The sequence below is a fragment of the Myxine glutinosa genome, chromosome 2 (genome assembly GCF_964187855.1).
Source record: "Myxine glutinosa chromosome 2, kmMyxGlut1.1, whole genome shotgun sequence".
NCBI lineage: Eukaryota > Metazoa > Chordata > Myxini > Myxiniformes > Myxinidae > Myxine > Myxine glutinosa.
In genome coordinates this window covers 229,549,460-229,571,109 of record NC_136262.1, presented here as the reverse complement: position 1 = coordinate 229,571,109, position 21,650 = coordinate 229,549,460, and the positions used below count along the sequence as shown (strand labels likewise).

Sequence of the window (21,650 nt, the reverse complement as noted above, 5' to 3'; positions counted from 1 at the left end):
GCTTCACACCATTTTCTGATGACAAGTCATTGCGCAATATCATCACAGGGGTTACTGCAAATGAGGATGTCAATGTTCATGACCTATTCAAAGTAGGTAGTGACATTGTCAAGAAGATGGATGATCACCCAGCTTACTCCTATTCACACAAAAGGAGTTCTAAAGCCAAGACACTTGCATTCAGCAGGGCAGTCAAAGTTGCTGAGGACCGCACAATAGATCCAGCGTTACTATTCCAGAGGTTCTTAGTGGTGTCACAGACGGGAGATCTCCAGATAGGTGAAGTGATGAAATATGAACTCTGCCCATACCCAATGTCTCTTTTTGAGGCAAAAAACATCCTGCGCCAGCCAGATAAACCACAGTTGGCGGAGGCAATAAGGAATTATGCTACAACCAAATCTGACAATGCTGTCAACCAGACAGTTCCAGGAACAGATCACTATGTTCTTGACGGGGGATCACTTATTCACCGCTTAAAGTGGACAGAGGGATTCACCTACAGTTCCATTGCAGATGAATATGCCTCATTTACAGTACGACACTATGGCAAAGCTACTGTTGTGTTTGATGGTTATGAGGCTGGGCCAAGCACAAAGGACTGTTCTCATCAACGTCGGAATAGAAACAAGAATGCCACCAAGGTTAACATTACGGAGTCAACAAAATTTGTTGGGAAAAAGGAGGACTTTCTGTCGAATGAGTCAAACAAGCAGGCAATGATACTGTTGATTATAGAGGTGTTGCACAAGGAAGGCTGTGAGGTGATCCAAGCAGAGGGAGATGCTGATGTTGAGATTGCAAAAGCGGCCGTCGCAAATGCGGCTTCCAGATCTACAACCCTCATTGGAGAAGATACAGATCTCCTTCTCCTCCTGCTCTTCTATATGGTGGAGACAAACTGCATTGAACTCTATTTCCGTTCTGACAAGGCAAAATCAAATGTCTACAATATCAAAGTCCTTCAGCAGATACTTGGAAATGCAGCCTGCAGAGATATATTGTTCCTTCATGCATTAACTGGCTGTGACGCAACGTCTCGTGTCTTTGGGATTGGAAAGAAGTCAGGGTTTCAAAGAATCATCAAGAAAGAAAAGGAACTGATAGACAGCTCAAAGGTGTTCTGTAAACCACAGCAGAGTCAGGATGTTATTGAAACTGCAGGCTGCAGAGCAATGGTGGCATTGTTTAAAGCAAATCAGAACGACTCATTGGCATCGATCAGATACAACATTCTCTGCAAAAAGGTTGCAAGGGCTAAGGCATTTGTCACTCCTGAAAGACTGCCACCCACATCCGCTGCCTGCAAGTTTCATTCTCTGCGGACCTATTACCAGGTAATGGAATGGATGGGCCTTTGTTGTGGAATGGAGCCAACGGAGTGGGGATGGAAGGTAGAAGGAGGAAAACTTGTTCCAGTGATGACAGACAAAAGCCCTGCTCCAGACATACTACTTCAGATGATTCACTGCAACTGTTCAGGGGGGTGCAAAACACTAAGGTGTTCATGTAGGAAGCATGGATTAGAGTGCACCAGTGCATGTGGACATTGCCAGGACAGCAACTGTGACAATATGAGTGTTGAACCAGACATAGAGGAGGAGGAGGAGGACGATGAAACTGGAATCTAAGACTAGAAGGCATATGGTACTTCCACATGTGTCAAAATTGTCCAATTTTTTATATGTTGCTTTCCATGTCATAGACTGGCAGAAACAATCAAAGAACATATATTTGTGCAAATATTTACTTTAAATTGCGAATGGTCTCAGGATTAGCACTGCATAAACTACCAGCAACGATCATAATACAAATATTGGTGCAAAATTAACTTTAAATTGTTAGTGGTCTGATGATTATCAGTCAATTTTTTTACGTTTTATCTGCCGGCAGCCATCTTGTTTTCTGACGTCACTGAGGGACTTTCCCATGCGTCAAAATTGTCCAACTTTTAATATGTTGTCTTCCACTTCATAAACTACTAGAAATAAGCATAAAACAAAAATTTGCAATTTTTTTGGGGTCAGGCAGTATATTGACCCGTCTAAAAAGGCATGTGAAATACTCTGAGATCATGACACTAAATATTTTGTGGTCTGATCAGACAAAAATTTAACTCTTTGGCCCAAATGCAAATCGCTATGTCTGGTGGAAACGGAGCACAGCTCATCACGCATCTAACACCATCCCTACTGTGAAGCATGGTGATGACAACATCATGCTATGGAGGTGCTTTTCAGGGGCAGGGACTGGGAGACTTGTAAGGATAGAGGGAACAATGAATTGAGCTAAATACTGGCAAATGCTTGAGTAGATCCTGATTCAGTGAGCAAGAACCTTAAATGTGGCGAATATTGATGATCCAACAGGAGAATAACACCAAGCATACAGCCAAAGCAACACTGGCATGTCTTCAGAACAAGAACGTGAAAGCCCTGTGTGACCCAGCCAAAGCCCAGACTTGAATCCCATTGAGAATCTGTGGAAAGACTTAAAGATTGCTGTTCACCACCGCTCCCCATCCATCTTGGAGGAGCTTGAGCAAATCTGCAAGGACCAATGGGAGAAACTACACAAAACTAGATGTGCAAAGCTGATACAGACATAAACAAGAAGACTGGAAGCTGTAATCACAGCCAACGGCGCTTTTATGAAGTAATGACTCAGTGGCTTGAATACTTCTATAAATTAGTTATTTCTGTATTTCATTTTAATTGATTTGTAAAAAAAAATTCTAAAAAGAAAATTCCACTTTGTCATTATGGGGTATTATGTTTGGATCATTAACAACTAGAACGCCACTCAGTAGAGCGCATACTCCCGCCGTGGGTCAAGTTGGAATAATACGTTTTGTTTAACATCCCCTCTCCCCAAAACAATAAATGAAAAAGAAAGTAAGCCCTAACTGTCAGAGAATTTATTTTGATATATCTCGGAATTAGAGGAGAAAAACATCATTTAAGAATAAGAATAAAAGCTTTAATGCGGTAAAACAGAAAAAAATCTTTCCCAAAAAAATTCCTGGATCCGGAATAATATCCTGAGCTTCACCAAAAACTAATCAATTCTTCCTTATCCCAAGGGCAATCATCCCACCAACTGTCATCCAAATCCGTTCAGAACTTTTCCAGATATCCTGTTCACAAACGCACAAACATACGAACACACATATGCGCACACACACACACACACACACACACACACACACACACACACACACACGGACGGACACGATTGAATGCATTACTCCCTGGCGGGAGTAAAAATCTCAATTTAGTCCATTTTAAATTCAGGCTGCAACACAACAAAATGTGAAAAAATTCAAGGGGTGAGATTACTTTCTGCAGGCACTGTGCAATGGATGAATTGCATGCATATCAAGTTTGTATAGGATTTATTCTTTTTTACGGACCTGTCATGCCTGATGGCATATATGGAGCTCTTATGAGACTCACGCCATTTTTGTCTCTCTTGGGCCCACTGAGTGATCTCCTTCCAGGTGGTTTATAGTTCCCGCAGCTCCTTTTCCACTGTATGCCGCGAAGTCTCTGTATGTCGTCCAACCCTCATTCAACCATCAGGTTTCCAGTGTATCGCTATTTTTGTGATGTTCTTTTCCATACACAGTACATACGCAATCAATCTCCACCATCTTAATTTTAATTTCCTCCATGATATTTTTCTTTCCAGTCCTTCAATGTGCCTCATTCTTGCTCACTACATCTGTGTCCAGAAGATTCACAAAATATTTTTTGTTACATCTTTAAACTGGAGAGTTCATAGAACACCTTACCCACACAGTCTTGAGAAAAAGGACATGGGAAGGGTTTTTAAACTGTTGCTTTGCGTTTCTGAACACAATCTATATTTCAAATGAACCGCCATTCTGTCTGAATATCGATATTCCCCAACGCTGAGAGTGCGAGCGGCTCATTTGATTGGTCGAGATGGCATAATAGTTTGGCCAAGTCCTGCAACACTAGGGGTTTTTGGAAGTGGCAAGAAGATCATTTGTGTTCTACAGTGTTCAACTAAATAATCCATTTGAAATAAAATAAAGGTTTTATAAAGGCTGTAGGGGTAAAAAATTCCCGGAAGTTTACCGCCATTGATGCAGCGTCTTTTACACCACCTTATTTAACACGTGAAATTCGTTATTTGTACCTGTTGTTTATGTTCTTTACAATGTTCCTTAAATAGGAAGCTTCCTGTTTGGAATAATTTTCAATTTTGTTTGACTGCCAGACAGGCAGCCGAACTAAAACAATTATCTCACTCCTCTGTGTGCATGTGCGCTTGGGACAAGACTCCGTACAATTTTCAAAATTCAGAGCCGAAGCACAGTACTGTTAAACTGCACGTTCATGTTCTGATGCCAGTTCTGATTTGTGTAACTAGCAACGGTACCCACCCTACGGGTGGGGCTTCAATTGGAAGGCTCAAATGAAAAGGCAAAATATCAGAAATTGAAGGATTTTTTATTTTAAACGATTTATATAAACATCCGTTAAATCATATCACACGCAAATCATCAAAATCTAAACAGTATTTGTAGAATTTCAATAAAAGCCACATCATTGTTCATATTGGTAAATATTATTCCATCATGTTTGGAAAATTTGAAAAATTGGAAATTGGGGAAAAATTGGAAAAACAATATAGCCTATTTTACTCCAGAGGATCCCAGGATTACCCACCCAAAATTTCGTTGCGATCGCTTCAGCCGTTTTTGCCGTACCTGGGAACAGACAGACAGACATTTGGTGAATTATAGTAAGATACAGTGTTCAAACTATAACATTAAATTTAAATGAAGTTGTTCCTCGATCACAGACTGACATCTATAGACAGACAGACAGAGTGAACCAATTGCTTCACACCCACTTTTCGCTTTGCGCCCGCGGTAATGAAGGATTCTAGTTTCTGTGCAATGACTGGTGACTTTCCATGATTTACAGCTAAATATTGCATGTTGATTGTGTGTAGGATATATTGTGTGTAGGATAGGTGGGTTAAAGGGGAATTTTTCTGGTTGATAAATTAAAACAGTTTGCCAGAGAGAGCAGTAGGAGTATTGACAGTTGATCGGTTTTGAAGTGAATTAGACATGGAGACACAGTAAGAAGAAATGTATCAGATGTCATGGGGATGTGTGCTCATGTGAGGGATGAGAGTGTGGGTAGGAATGCTTCTTCTCTGTGTGATTTGTATTTTCTCTATTCCCTCTTCCGAGGTATGTCTCGTACTATTCCAAACCTTTTTCCTACCCCAAGCTCCAACAAAAATCCTTCCTTTATGTGTAACTTGTCCCCATCCATGAATTCCATAACCTTTAAATCTCCCTGTTGACCTCGTTTGTTGTGGACCCTGATTTCAAATAGACATTCCATTTTTTATTCCTTGCAGGTAAAGGAAAGGAATCTGTGGGAGAGGTCTCTATCCACATCGACCTTATCACACATCCGAGCACGGGTGAACGAAAAATCACCGTTAAGGGTGAGAAACGCTGCTCGCTGCTTGGATAATGCAACTATAGTTTATCTTGTACTCACCCACACCACCCTTCTCCAACTCCCAATGCATTTTTAGCTCACCTGAAACATAGTTCAGGTGAGGTATTGGCATTGGGAGGTGTCCATCAGTCAGGCAGTCAAAAAATAAACACTCAGATCTTCTTCTCCAAAACTACACACCTGATTTTGAACACCTTGATCACAAACTCCATCACCCGTGATGCTAAAACTAATAGTCCTATTTTCACAAAACTTTGTAGAACTTATGAGGACCAAGGCCCCCTGATGCCTTGCAAATCCCATAAAAATATTTGCATATTAAGTTCGTCAACTTACAGGTCAAAGGTCATTACGATTCGAGGAATCGCTACTTTTGAGTTCTCAACAAGTATTCACTCGATTTACATGCAATTTGGTAGGAATCGTCTCTGCATGGTGCTTTCACAAGTTTGTTTAAACCATCGGCTAATTTACCCATTTCATGGGTCATCCATGTCTACCAGTGGTTCCCTGGTAGTACCAGGTGAGCCCAAGGACAATAGGACATTGCCCATATTTTTTCTTTTAAAAGAACCTGCACTAATTTAAAGTGTTGTGGAGCCTATTTGTACAAAATGTGAATCCGACAAAATTGCACCCTTCATCGTCTTAATTATCTGCAGAGCCATTAAACGCAAGATTCACCATTAACATTTCCAATGTCGATTTATTGCATTGGAGTTTAGTTTTTTTAGCGACTGTAAATGCATTCACTTCCATCACGTATGGATTTTCAAATGTGATGACTTGCCTTATCACTGCCCTATAATCACGGTTGATACCTGTGGTTAGTTTTACAAAAATTAACTTCTTCTGTTTTCCCATTTAATTTTTATCCTACCGCACGACCTTGTGGTTCCTTTGTGTCCCAGTATAGCATTTGCTGTTTCAATGAACTCCTATCCTCATGGATGAACAGAGTGGAAGACGGATTGTCCTCGGTGCCACCATCGCTGATTCATCTGAATTCTTGTTTTATAGTCAATAACTGGGTCTAGTCCATGCTATTCATTGATGGAGCATGTTTCATTTCCTCCTGTTTCATATCAGAGCCAAATCCTGGAGGGGGATCATAGGGAGAAGACAGGTGGATGGATCATGAAAAGCAGAGGCAGAAGCAACTTTTCAAAATCCTAGATCCACCTGTGCTAGCCACTCCTAATTAATTATTTCCTATGCTTATTTGGCAAATTATGTTTTATTATTTATAGGAGTGAAGCTCATGGAAGAACATATTGAAATGAATGATAAAACATGATAGTTGTTGCCTTAAACGAAAATGGATGGGAAAATTTTGGGGGGAAAATTTGGGGGGGGAAAAGGGTTATTCTTGGAAAATGAGTCAAGCACATAACACTACGAAACAAGAATTAAGAACGGCACTCAGTAGAGAGCATACCTCCACAAGGTGAACAGTTTATGTTTTGTATCCCAGAGTAGACCAGAAAACCACAATGCAGAATCACATTTAATCAAAATCATCCGTCCACAACGTTTTGAGATATCCTGCTATTTATCGTTTTTGGCCCTGTCTCCCAATGGTGAAGAATCACTTAAACAATTCTACTAGCCGGATCTGGATCCAGATCTTCACCAAAATTGAATCGATTCTTCCTTGTCACACACACAACCGGTCCACCAAGTTTCGTCCAAATCCGTCCACAACTTTTTGAGATATCCTGCTATGTATCGTTTTTGGCCCTATCTCCCAATGGTGAAGAATCACTTTAAAAATTCTACTAGCCGGATCCGGATCCGGATCTTCACCAAAATGTAATCATTTCCTCCTTGTCACATTCGCAACATCTCTGCCAAATTTCGTCCGAATCCGTTCACAACTTTTTGAGATATCTTGTTCACGGACAAACAGACAGGGGTGAAAACATAACCTCCATACACCCTTTGGTGGCGGAGGTAATAAAAGATGGTTAAAAGAGTTGTTTATAAAATGTTTGCATAGTCATGGAGTGATTGTAGTTGATGTTCACAAAATGAAAACTTCGACCTAAAGTCCGATTGTATTTGTCTGCAACCTAGTGGTGGGTGTCAATAATCTCAAGTGGAAGACGAACAGCGTGTTTCGCCCCTTTGTGGAGGTCACTGTTGTGGGGCCACACTTGAGTGACAAGAGACGACGCTTCTCGACCAAGTCTAAAAACAACTCTTGGGCACCAAAGTTTGATGAAACGTTCACTTTGTGAGTACCTACTGACATACCTCTCACCTTACCACTCATCTCCCAAATTTCACCTTATCTCATGCTGCACCACAACTTCCGTTCCATTGCACTACACGATGATGGTCTTTATCGAACCACATCTCTTGATCGAGTCTCAGCATGTACTTCCGACCTCATGTCCAACTTCTCAATCAATGCCCGATTTTACTGCCATCCAACTTTCATGACACTATACAACATCATAATGTCGCCATACTCTTCCCGTTGCATTCCTGCACACACTGTGACCTACTGTGCACCACATTCACATATTTGACACAATCGTCCTCCCCCACCACACTTCACAAGCAATTCCATCCTACAGATCCTGATGTCCTTATTATCCTGAAAACCTTCAATCATTGATATATCAACATGCAAATAGTAGAACCTGGGACCGTTTCTTTTAATCCATGAAGAGCAGCACAGGAACAGCTTAAGGAAGCTTTTCTAATGGCCATGAATGAATGAATGAATGAATGATCGTTTTAAGGCCATTTTTCCCCACTAGAGCGGGGGTTAGCCTTGCGGGCCCCATGACAATCATGGTTCCCTGTTTGAGGCAGTTTTTTTATGGCCGGATGCCCTTCCTGACGCCATGGTTGAATGAAAATTGAAATTAAATGAAACTTGCAACGGTACCCACCCTATGGGCAGGGCTTCAATTGGGAAGCCCAAATGAAAAGGCAAAATATCAGAAATTGAAGGCTTTTTTTTTTTTTTTTACGATTTATATAAACATCCGTTAAATCATATCACACGCAAATCATCAAAATCTAAACAGTATTTGTAGAATTTCAATAAAAGCCACATCACTGTTCATATCGGTAAATATTATTCCATCGTGTTTGAAAAACTGGAAAATTGGAAAAACAATACAGCCTATTTTACTCCAGGGGGTCCCAGGATTACCCACCCAAAATATCGTTGCGATCGGTTCAGCCGTTTTTGCGGTACCTGTGAACGGACGGACGGACATTTGGTGAATTATAGTAAGATTCTGGAGCCAGTCGAGAGGGGAATCTGCACTTCCGAGAGTCTGGGTTAGCATTACAAACTTCCGACATTTATAACCTTTTGATGTAAATAACAACATTTTTATTCAAGGCACCAAGATAGCACACTTGCTTCTGAGCAGTCCAATCTTGGTGCAATTCCCGACCCAAATATATAACTGTCAGATTGGTGTTTCGCAGGCAGGGCAATACATCAATGGGTGTGCCGTTCCTCCAATGGATGTTAAGCTGGGGACCAATCTGCTACCGTCAGCTGATGGATGCTAAAGATCCAGTGTCTCTCCAAGAAGAGTAGACAGGTTATCACTGGCTCCTAAGTCCAGTTCCAATTTCCTGCTCTGACTCCCACTGGGAGGGGAAAGGCAAACCACCTAGTGGAGAGACTATTTGGTGGCGCTGAACCTGAGAGAGAATTTCACTAATAATTGCGACAATAAATACAGAGGTGTCACCTCATCATAAAAGCACAAGGCTGTGGGGTAACATCATTGGCTGAGAGTGTGGCTGCCTGCCTGAACCTTGTAGGTTCAGGGAGGAATTAGTGATTTGGCCATGGTGCCACCGAGAGCTGGCAGACTCTTTGGGAAGGACACCGCAAGATCTCTAACGTCCACCAACTAATGCAGGAAGACGGGATGCCCAGTTTAACGTCCATCCGATGGACGGGCACACACATTGATGACTCGCCCTGCCTGTGAAACACCTGGATGGCAGTTTAAAGCTGGAGCGAGATTCAAACACAGGCTGGACAGCTTTAGAGGCGAGTGTGCGTACCTTGACTAGCTGCTCTGTACCATACTCCTAATAGTGTTGTTGCTGCCGATGTTAGCAAGGGTGGTTTTCCATTGCCTTCCCATCATTGTTTATCCATGCTCTATATTTTTCAATTCTGAGCATCAAGCAAGAAAGTAAGAAGTTGGTATGACTGGTATGTTGGTTTTTCATAAAGTGTATGGTATGACTTGGCCTAGGTTTTAAATACCGACCTCCCAATCCAAAGAGCAAAACTGTTGACGTACTTTAGTGTGGGAGCTCCCTCTGGTGGGTATTGACTTTCATACTTAAAAAATCTTGCAATCCATTCAAATGTCGCACATTTCTGGATTTCTATTGTTAGTGGAATTGTGATTTTTCTCTTGATGTGCACAGCTCGCTAGGCAACACGGAGGGATTTGAGGCCTATGACCTGATGCTGCTCGTGAAGGACTACTGCTTCGCGCGTGACGACCGCGTCATTGGCCTGAGCGTGCTTCCGCTGCGGGACATCCAAGAGAAGGGCAGCTGCACGTGTTGCTGTCCCCTGCGAAAGTCGGTGCACATGGACGAGACGGGGCTGACGGTGCTTCGGATTCTGTCGCAACGCTCGGGCGACGACGTCGCTAAGGAATTTGTTCGACTGAAATCGAGCATACGCGCCCAGGAGGAGGAGAACTGATTGTCCTCTGCTCCTGAAACCAGCACAAATGTCTTCCCGGCCCGTGGCTCGCACTGTTCATAAAAAGCGCCACGACCCACAGCCCTCTCCAACACACCCCTTCTCTCTCTCCTACAGGGAACCATAACCTAACCTTCCCTCTTTAATTACATGAAGTGCCATTTATGTTTCATGTGGGTAATTCCATTGAATAATGTGTCCAATACAGTGAGTCGGTTTGCGCTATTATTCTGGTCACGGTGTTTTGTTCAAATGCTGTTGATGAGAGAGAGGCCTAAATTTGGGACGAATCAGGAGTATCTCGTTTGCAATGGTATCAGGAACCTCAAATCTGTCTTGGATTTGCGGCCCATTCGTTCAGAATATGCTTGGTGCTTCTGCCCTTCAGAATGGATTTAGAGCCTCCGTTTGGGAACTGATTCGAAGGCACTGGTTTTGAGAAAAAAAAATCCGTAGCCTTGAATCTAGAATCTGGAGAATGCGTTGGAGGCTCCTATATCAGAACATGTCCGCTCTCTACTCGATGTTGTTTACTGTGGAATCGTTGTCCCTTTGTGTTTTTCAGCCCCATAATGTGTCGTTTCCGTGCAGGCAAACGTTCCACTTTTTTATTCCCGGTTCAGGAGAAAATGGAGTATAGTTCAATGCAAAATATATTTCTACTCCCCTTGCATGGATTTCGTTTTAGCACAAAAAGAAATTTCAATGAGCCTTTGTCTTGTGTATAAAAAAATATCCTGAAATTTTCAGCGGTTTTTACAAACTCGAGCGGATTTTTGTCCAATCTGAAGGAAAGAATAATGTTAACATTAACGATAATGATAATTATACCGGTGGTTTTCGTGGAGTTTTTTGTGTAGATTAGAAATGAGCTATTCCAATGACAATAGCGCCACCAAAGGTCAAATGTGTCTATCATGTTGTGGATAGCGTAATGCTGCTATCTGCTCACTGTGGATCTATGTCCTGTGTGCATCTCCGCCTGCCCTGTGTGTCCGTCCACACACCGTCCAGTTATGTTTCTCGTTGTCCAAGCACTTTGGGAAAAAAAAAACTGTCGTCCGCCGCAGATGCACTCGGGCCCATCTACTGCTGTACGTCTAACGGCTTATGTGTAGCGCCACCAGAAGTATATACAGTGCATTCAGAAAGTATTCAGACCCCTTCACTTTTTTCACATTTTGTTTTGTTGCAGCCTCATGCTGAAATCGTTTAAATTCAATTTTTTCCCTCATCAATCTACACTCAATACCCCATAATGACAAAGAGAAAACAGGATTTTAGAAAGTTTTGCAAATTTATTAAAAAGAAAAAACTCAAATATCACATTGACATAAGTATTCATACCCTTTGCGATAACACTTGAAATTTAGCTCAGGTGCCTCCCATTTCTCTTGATCATCGTTGAGATGTTTCTACACCTTGATCGGAGTCCACCTGTGGTAAATTCAATTGATTGGACATGATTTGGAAAGGCACACACCTGTCTATATATGCTCTCACAGCTGACAATGCATATCAGAGCAAAAACCAAGTCATGGGGTCGAAGGAACTGCCTGCAGAGCTTAGAGACAGGATTGTGTCGAGGCACAGATCTGGGGAAGCCTACAAAAAAAATATCTGCTGCATTGAAGGTTCCCAAGAGCACAGTGGCCTCCATAATTCTTAAATGGAAGAAGTTTGGAACAACCAGGACTCTTCCTAGAGCTGGCCGCCCGGCCAAACTGAGCAATCGGGGGAGAAGGGCCTTGGTAAGAGAGGTGACCAAGAACCCGATGGTCACTCTGGCTGAGCTCCAGAGATCCTGTGTGGAGATGGGAGAAACTTTCAGAAGGACAACCATCACTGCAACACTCCACCGATCTGGGGTTCATGGCAGAGTGGCCAGACGGAAGCCAAACAGTTCAATCTTGGTTTCAGCAGACCGCAGAATCTTGTTTCTCACAGTCTGAGAGTCCTTTAGGTGCTTTTTTGCAAAGTCCAAGCGGGCTTTCATGTGTCGTTCATTGAGGAGAGGCTTCCGTCTGGCCACTTTGCCATAAAGCCCAGATCGGTGGAGTGTTGCAGTGATGGTTGTCCTTCTGAAAGTTTCTCCCATCTCCACACAGGATCTCTGGAGCTCAGCCAGAGTGACCATCGGGTTCTTGGTCACCTCTCTTACCAAGGCCCTTCTCCCCCGATTGCTCAGTTTGGCCGGGCGGCCAGCTCTAGGAAGAGTCCTGGTTGTTCCAAACTTCTTCCATTTAAGAATTATGGAGGCCACTGTGCTCTTGGGAACCTTCAATGCAGCAGATATTTTTTTGTAGGCTTCCCCAGATATGTGCCTCGACACAATCCTGTCTCTGAGCTCTGCAGGCAGTTCATTCGACCTCATGGCTTTGTTTTTGCTCTGATATGCATTGTCAGCTGTGAGACCTTATATAGACAGGTGTGTGCCTTTCCAAATCATGTCCAATCAATTGAATTTACCACAGGTGGACTCCGATCAAGGTGTAGAAACATCTCAACGATGATCAAGAGAAATGGGAGGCACCTGAGCTAAATTTCAAGTGTCATCGCAAAGGGTATGAATACTTATGTCAATGTGATATTTTAGTTTTTTCTTTTTAATAAATTTGCAAAACTTTCTAATCCTGTTTTCTCTTTGTCATTATGGGGTATTGAGTGTAGATTGATGAGGGAAAAAATGAATATAAACGATTTCAGTATAAGACTGCAACATAACAAAATGTGAAAAAAGTGAAGGGGTCTGAATACTTTCTGAATGCACTGTATAGTGGACCGGTGAGGGGCAAAAAAGGTGGTGACGGGTTATGTCTGCAGGAAAACGAAAACGGCAGGGCCAAATAACGGCAGGGCCAAATAACGGCAGGGCCAAATACATCAATTCGTAGCCGCAACGCTAACAAAGCTTTTCGTTCAGCCATCATGCCATAACATGTGCCAGACTTGCAGGCCGTTAAGACAGAGTGCGGTGTCGACGATTGAGAGCATTGCTTTCATTCGCCTTTCTTTTTAGCCCATGGTGTTGCTTCGTTTGGCATTCAGTCGTCGCTGCCCTGCACGTCGCGCGGCCCAATGCATGGTACGATGGAGGGCCATTTTGCCTATCTGTCCGAGGTGTCTCGTACGGTGCGGAAACGCTTCCACGTCGATGTCTCAGCTTCCAGTGGATTTCACACCACCTTCCTCTGACGTGATGGACTCAGTGAGCCTGGAATGTTTGGCTCTGCTCCATGTACATTTGTTATCTTGAAAATAAAAATACCTTGCACGGGGAACGGAAACCTTTTGAGCTTGCTCTTCTCCATAATGCGAACGCATAGCATGAAAACGTGCTTTTGACATCAAAGCGTTTTGTCTACATCATGTTTGGTATGTACTTGTACGCACACACGAACTTAGCTATGCATACAGTCATGGCGAATAATATTGGCACCCTTGCACTTTTTTCAAATAATGCACCATTTCTTCCAGAAAATTGTTGAAATAATATTGTCAATGCCATTTCTCTTTATTTTCTGATTTAAAAGGATATATTAAGTTCTGAATCAAAAACAAAGGTTCTGTAATATTAACAGTGAAATAAAGAATTGTGGAGACCAAATACTTTTGTCAATTTCAACTTATTTTTTGAGAAAATTGTGTTATTTGAACAAAGTGCAAGGGTGCCAATATTTTGGCCACGACTGTACATGTTCGGTATCAGAATTTATGGAAACGGTGAAAATAAAAAGTTATATTATGGGAATGCCGACATTGCTGTATCATGTGAAATTGACATGCACTGGTGTTCAGTCACCTGTTGATAGTAGTTGACACACTCATTTGTTATCATCCAACCAAAAATATAGTATCACACGAGTATATAAAGCCTAAGGATCGGCAATCATACTATGCTTAGTCATAGTCATAGCAGTAGTAGAAATCATTTTCAAATCAAAATTTTGCTCGTGAAAGACACTCCAGAAAACATATTCTCATAAAACTCCCCGTTTCAGGAGAAGCTGTATGTGCAAGACTCAGAAGAGAGTATATAAGCTGCACCGAACAATGGAGTTGATCAAGGCAAAAGCAACAAGAAATCAAAACTGGTGGTCTTTCTGTCTTCTACCGACTCCTCTCCGGCCTTGCTCCCCAGCTCTTTCTGTGCTCTGTCCCCCCAAATATTCCTACAGGCCGCACAAGGTCTGCCAGCAACCCTCTTACGGTTAAACTGCCAAAATCTAAGCTCTCTGATCACCTTCACTTTTTCATTCCTCTTTTCTCCCACCTCTGGAACAAACTCCCCCACTCCCTTCAATCCCACTCCTCCCTCCAGGTCTTTAAAACAGCTCTTCACCACCATCTCTTATCTTCCCCAATCCAAAACCTTGATCTTTTCTACCCCCGCTAATTCACCCCAGATACTTCTTCTTTTTTTTTTTTTTTGCTGAAACTCCAACTTCTTTCCTGGAAGTCCTTGCAGTGTTCATATGTTTTATACCTCTCACACCTCCCCCAAAGCCCTCCCCCTCCCACATTTCTCCCGTTGTCCCTGCTCTCAAATGTGTTTGTGTCCTTCCCTCTCTCTCCCTATCTTGTCTGCCGCTCCCCTTATTTTTGGTGTTTTGTGTGTCGGTTTGACTTTTTGTGTGATTAATGTTGGCTCTTTCACGAGCCTCGATCTTGTATACAAAAAAAACAAAAAAAAAAACATGTTGATTATGTCAGAGTGCCTTCTTTAATATGATATATATCCTGTTAGATTTGAACAAAGTAGTGTCATTGGACATCCGGCTGCTTGAAAACCATTGTTGAAAAGAGGAAACGAAAACAATAAAGAGGTAACTAAGGTTGAAATGGCCGAGCATTTCACTGTAAATAGTAGGAAGAGCGAATCTGGAGACGTGCGTCATTTATAGATGAACCCAAATTATAATTGTTCAACAGCGATCAATGATAGTAAGTTCAACACCGAAGAGAACTGTTATTATCCGTTTCATACTCAATGTCGACCTCAACAGCAATTTGAATCTCGGTGGAGGAGCAGCACCAGGTTGTCATTGTCAGGTAACAAAATGTCATTACACCTTATACAGCAGGCATGTCAGGTTACTATATGTCATTGGTTTACTCAACAAGCCGGATGCAAACTCCCATCTGCAGCACTGCCCCCAACCGCAGCTTAATGGGACATGTAGATTTTACATTGAAATAAATAAATTAATCTGTGGGTAGCGGTGATGGTAAAGTTTATAGTAATAAAATATTCAAGGTGGTATGTGCGTAGCGATGACAAAGTGTAGGTAAATAAATGATTCCAAAAGTTGTGTTGGTAATGGAGAGATGTTGTAGCATAGTGTATATAAATAAATAATTCAAATTGTGTGCAGGTAGTGGAGATAGCAATGTGTATATAAATAAATATATAATTCAAAACTGTGCATTGACACTGGAGATGGTAAATGTATATAAATAAATAATTCAAATTGTGTGTAGGTAGTGGAGATAGGAAAGTGTATATAAATAAATATATAATTCAAAACTGTGCATTGACACTGGAGATGGTAAATGTATATAAATAAATAATTCAAGTTGTGTGTAGGTAGTGGAGATATGAATGAATGATCGTTTTAAGGCCATTTTCCCCGCTAGAGCCGGGTTAGCCTTGCGGGCCCCATGACAATCATGGTTCCCTGTTTGAGGCATGTTTTTATGGCCGGATGCCCTTCCTGACGCCAACCCTTGGTCGCCTCTTACGATGCACAGGGATACGGTGTACCTATTCAAAATCGGGGTACTCACCGTGATCATTCATCCCAGAAAGCTGGTGCTGGAACTCAACTTTCCTAGTGGAGATAGCAAAGTGTATATTACTATAATTGACCAAATGGCCGTCCGTCCTTTCGAAGATACCGCAAAAACGGCTCAACCGATCGCAACGATATTTTGGGTGGGTATTCCTGGGACCCCTGGGAGTAAAATAGGCTATATTGTTTTTCCAATTTTTCAAAGTTTTCCAATTTTTCCAGTTTTTCCAAAGACGAAGGAATAATATTTACCGATATGAACAGTGATGTGGCTTTTGTTGAAATTCTACAAATACTGTTTATTCTACGTACCAGGAGAGAGTAGATCGACTCATGACGAACTCTTCCTATATAAACGTGCGGCTCCGAAGTAATATGGCAGCGTGTGCAAAGAGACTGAGAAACAGGTGTAGCGGCCGCTTCCGTGTTGCAGATTCGGCGTGCACTCTTCACACATAAACGTGCGACTGAGAAAGACGTGTGGCAGCCGCTTCCGTTTTGCAGAATTCAATCTTTTTTCAAAATGGGCGCCATGTACTGTTTAGATTTTGATGATTTGCGTGTGATATGATTTAACGGATGTTTATATGAGTCGTTTAAAATTTTAAAAATCCTTCAATTTCTGATATTTTGCCTTTTCATTTGGGCTTCCCAATTGAAGCCCCGCCCATAGGGCGGGTACCGTTGCTCGTATAAATAAATATATAATTCAAAACTGCGCATTGACACTGGAGATGGTAAATGTATATAAATAAATAATTCAAGTTGTTTGTCGGTAGTGGAGATAGGAAAGTGTATATAAATAAATAAATAATTCAAAAAGGTGCATTCACAGTGGAGATGGTAAATGTATATAAATAAATAATTCAAGTTGTTTGTAGGTAGTGGAGATAGGAAAGTGTATATAAATAAATATATAATTCAAATTCGTGCATTCACAGTGGAGATGGCAAAGTGCATACAAATAAATATATAATTCAAATTCGTGCATTCCCATTGGAGATGGCAAAGTGTATATAAATAAATATATAATTCAAAATGGTGCATTCACAGTGGAGATGGCAAAGTGCATATAAATAAATATATAATTCAAATTCGTGCATTCCCATTGGAGATGGCAAAGTGCATACAAATAAATATATAATTCAAAATGGTGCATTCACAGTGGCGATGGCAAAGTGCATACAAATAAATATATAATTCAAATTTGTGCATTCACAGTGGCGATGGTAAAGTGTATATAAATAAATAATTCAAGTTGTGTGTTGGTAGTATATAAATAATATAAGGATAATAATATAATATATTAATAATATCATAATATAAGGTAATAATAATAATATATTAATAATATTACGGGGTCCTCCCCTTACCTCTGGTCTCGGTAGACCTCCGAACGCCGAGAGGGTCCCCGGCAGAAAGATGTGTTATCCTGGGTTGAAATCAGGCAAATAATGAAACCCTCAATGGAACCAGCAAATGAAACAGTCAAATCAATAATGCAACCACACCAGGTTATGAACAAACAATAATATATTAGAAATCACACAGAAAGAGCCATACAACAATGGGGCAATCACCCCTACTATCAAATCTTACGGTGGTAACCTTATCAAGCCCCTTAATCCCAAACTCACGGCACCTCCCCAATGTCTCTGCACCCCTCCAAGGTGAAGTCCCAATGTCTCTGTGCGCTCCCGCGATCGGGGAGTCAAGGCCCGATCAAAGTCAATTGAGGCGACCCCGAGGTCACGCTGTTCAGCACCCCGCAATACGGCGGTGGAAAGGAACCTCACAAAGACGCGCTCCGACGTACACATATGCGGTTCAATCCGCGAGCCTCCGTATAATTCTCAAGTGCCCTTTCTGGCACAGCCGTCCCGGCAAACCACCGGGGAATAATGCCCAGCCGACACGACCAAAACCGGTTCACTGCAGGTTGCTCGCGTGGCGAAGATGGCGGACGGCTTTCATTCGAACCCGGGCTTTGAGGCCAGGATCCTCCGGAACCTCAATGAGGATACCCGACCACACAGGCTCCACGCACTCTGGCGATATCTCTTATCGCCCGAACTTCCCTTCAAGGACGCAAAGTTCACTCGCAGTGTACGTCGGCCGCTCGGTCCGGAGCTTCAACAACCACGTCTCTTCACCATCTCCTACCGCCTCTTCTTCCTCGCTCCACCTCTTCGGTCACGATCCGGATTTCCGGCCACATTTTACCAGGAGCGCTTTTAAATCTTTTAACTATAATAACCCTTTCCCTTCAACCACAATCACCAGAATACTTCGAACCAACAACAATAATCATAACAACAATCATTAGGGCCGAAGCCGTACCAATAAGTATATTATAATATAATAGTATATAATATAATATATAATAATATAATAGTATATTATATATTATAATATAATAGTATATTAATAATATAATAATATAAGGTAAATATGTATGCAGTAGAATGGTAAAAGGTATATAAATAAATAAATAATTCAAGGTAATATGTAGGCAGTGGAATGGTGAACGGCAAAAATTCAATAATCAATAACTTGAGGTTGTATGTCTATATAAATGGTAGAGTGTATTTAAATAAATAATCCAATTGTGCAGAAATGAAAAAGACAATTAAAAGTGGTAATGAGGTGGCAGTGATGAGAAGGTGTGTCCAAATAAATAAATCATTCAAGGTGGTATTTATAGTATGTGGTGGACATGGTAGTGTATTTAAATAAATAAATCATTCAAGTTGGTATGTATTGACAGTATGTAGTCGGTTGTATTAAATAAAGAAATCATTCAAGGTGGTACGTACAGTATGTAGTGGACATGGTAAAGTGTATTTAAATAAATAAATAATTCATGGCATTATGTACATTATGTAATGGATGTAGTAGAGTGTATTTAAATAAATAAATAATTCAAGTTGGCATGTACAGTATGTAATGGACATGGAAGGGTGTATTTAAATAAATAAATCATTCAAGGTGGTATGTACAGCATGTCGTGGTCATGGTGGAGCGTATTCAAATGCATATATGTATAATATTGTACACACACAGACACACACACACACATAGACACACACACATAGACACACACACACATACACATAGACACAGACACACACACACACATAGACACAGACACACACACATAGACACAGACACACACACACATAGACACAGACACACACACACAGAGACACAGAGAGAGAGACACACACAGAGAAATAAATTGATCCTTGAAAGTGATGTAAACTGATATCGAACTCAATTCACGGACAGTACTGTGTTAAACTTCTGTGCGTTTTCCAGAAGTATCTCTTTATTTTGCACATTAGCCAAAAAAAATTTAAACAAAAACAAAAGCTAAATTATGACTGGGATTACGGACAGTAAAATTACAGTTCAGACTTTGTGTAACCCCCACGAGCATTCAGGAGAGCACGTACACGTCGAGGCATGCTGTTCATGAGATTTGCCAAGGTTTGGACAGGAATCGCTTGCCATGCAGTTACAATAGCCTGCTGCAATTCATGCACAGAGGCAGGCTGCTGGTCCAAGTTGTCGATTTGACGCGATAATTCTGCCCTCAAGTTCTCCATCGGATTCATATCCGGGGACATGGCAGGCCACTCCATAGGGGAGAGTGGGGTAAGATGAGCCATTTTTCAGTAATGCCCTTCTGGACATCAAATATAAAGTGCTGTGCATCAGAGCCATAGTGATTATGATGGTGTAAATACTTGCTTCGCCCCTCATACACATGTTACCATTTCATTTTCATGTAATTAATTAGCAGAGGCCTTCAAAAAAAAGTTGTCTAATGGCTCATTTTGCCCCAATGATGGGGCAAGTTGATCATGGGTTCAGGGTAACTTGAGCCCAGTTGAGCCACAAGAAAAAAACAGCATGAAACATTTTGTGTCCCATCAAATTCACCGGCTCAATACAGGACAGAACAGCAATAAAACAAGATTGAGACAAAAAGTTTAAGTCCAGATCCACTGGAAAAGCTTATTATTGATAAAACACTGAGAAAACACATTGAAACTGGGAATGCATGAAGTATTAATGAATACACATTTTTTTAACAATCACGCAAAAGCTGTTGCTTATAGCTTTAACAATGCAAAACAAGACAAAGTAGTTTCCTGTAAATGTTCACGTTTTTCAGATCAGATTTTTCAGTTCAATAATTGAAACTTGATAAATGCTCCTTTCCCTTGTGTGAAATTTACGCACATGTAAGAAGCACCTCGTGTCTATAACAAAAGTAACATGATGTAATTGATCTAATGAAATTTAACAGTTTGAACTGAAATAATTATACATGTATTGTGTTCTGATTATTGGTAAGACATGAATTATCAGTAAACTTTGGCTGAATATTCATACATATGTAATCGTCAAGATTTATCAGTCAGATATGCTGATGAACTGGTTTGTATTTCAAATAATTATGAAGAACAACCACGTGCTGTCTTCCTTTTATAGTCCCAAAGCATTTTTCCATTTACCTGTGATTAATGCAAAAATATTTACATAAATCATTCTTAGGAATAAGATTTAGATCTATACACAAGTATCAGTGTTACAAGAACTACAGTTTTCAACTCCAACTTGCGTATAAAGCAGTAACTTTATCTTGCACACATGTTCATGGGGTAAGATGAGCCATGGCTCAACTTGACCCGACCCAATTGATCATCTTACCCCATGGGCGCCACTTTGAATATAAACATGCTCATTTCACGTATTGATTCAATTTACAATTCATACTCTCAGGTAAATAATCTACACCATTCATGTTCACATTACTACATAAACAATTAATTAAGCTTCCATTAATTCTATTGTTATCACCCTCAAAACACCATAACTCAAAGTTTGGGAAATTCCGAAAAAAATACAAATTTCATTAGATCTTACTTACCCCTGCTTCATATTCCTCTGCATGTGTACTCAGGAAGAAAGACTTGCTATGAAAGTATAGATGGCGCTCTCACACCTTCAAATATTTCACTTTCTAAGAAACATGGGGTGGCTCAACTTACCCTTAGTCTCAACTTACCCCACTCTCCCCTATGCTCTACACCACGGTCAGCAAGAAAGTGTTGGATCATGCGAGCACGATGAGGCCGTGCATTGTCATCTTGGAAGACAAAGTTTCCTCGAAAGGCTGCACGAGCAAATGGAAGCAATGTTTCTTCCAGAATGGCCCTGTACTTGATCTGGTTGAGGTTTCCATTCAGAACAACCAGGTCAGTTTTGCCCCCTGCATGAAAAGCAGCCCAAACGGTCACCCCACCACCTCCAGCTTGGACTCTTGGCACTATAGATCCATGCACTTGTCTGCGCACTCGGACGCGGCCATCTTGATGATAGACCAGAAATCTCGACTCGACACTGAAGATCACGTGATTCCAGTATCCTGGCTGCCAGTGACGGTGCTCTCTGGCCCACTGCAATCGGCGCTGGCGGTGTTGTCTGGTCAGGCATGGCTTTCTCAGGGGACGCCTGGCACGATAGCCTGCTTGAATCAGTCGTTGGTTGACTAGCCTTCTGGATACAGGCACATTTGTCAGTTGCTGCCACTCAGCCCTAAGCCGATTAGCTGACTTGGTACGGCCA

General features: G+C 41.4%; 1 protein-coding gene across 1 annotated transcript in view; it reads left to right on the top strand.

The window, feature by feature from the left end:
* Nucleotides 1-10,446, top strand: part of LOC137422153 (protein unc-13 homolog B) — a 745,568-nt gene extending 735,122 nt beyond the window's left edge. Inside the window, exons 33-35 of the mRNA XM_068108912.2 lie at nt 5,407-5,496; nt 7,590-7,749; nt 9,936-10,446. Of these exons, the coding sequence (XP_067965013.2) occupies nt 5,407-5,496; nt 7,590-7,749; nt 9,936-10,221 (536 nt within the window). The 3' untranslated portion in view covers nt 10,222-10,446. The remainder of the gene's footprint in view (nt 1-5,406; nt 5,497-7,589; nt 7,750-9,935) is intronic.
* The last annotated feature ends 11,204 nt before the right edge of the window (nt 10,447-21,650 follow it).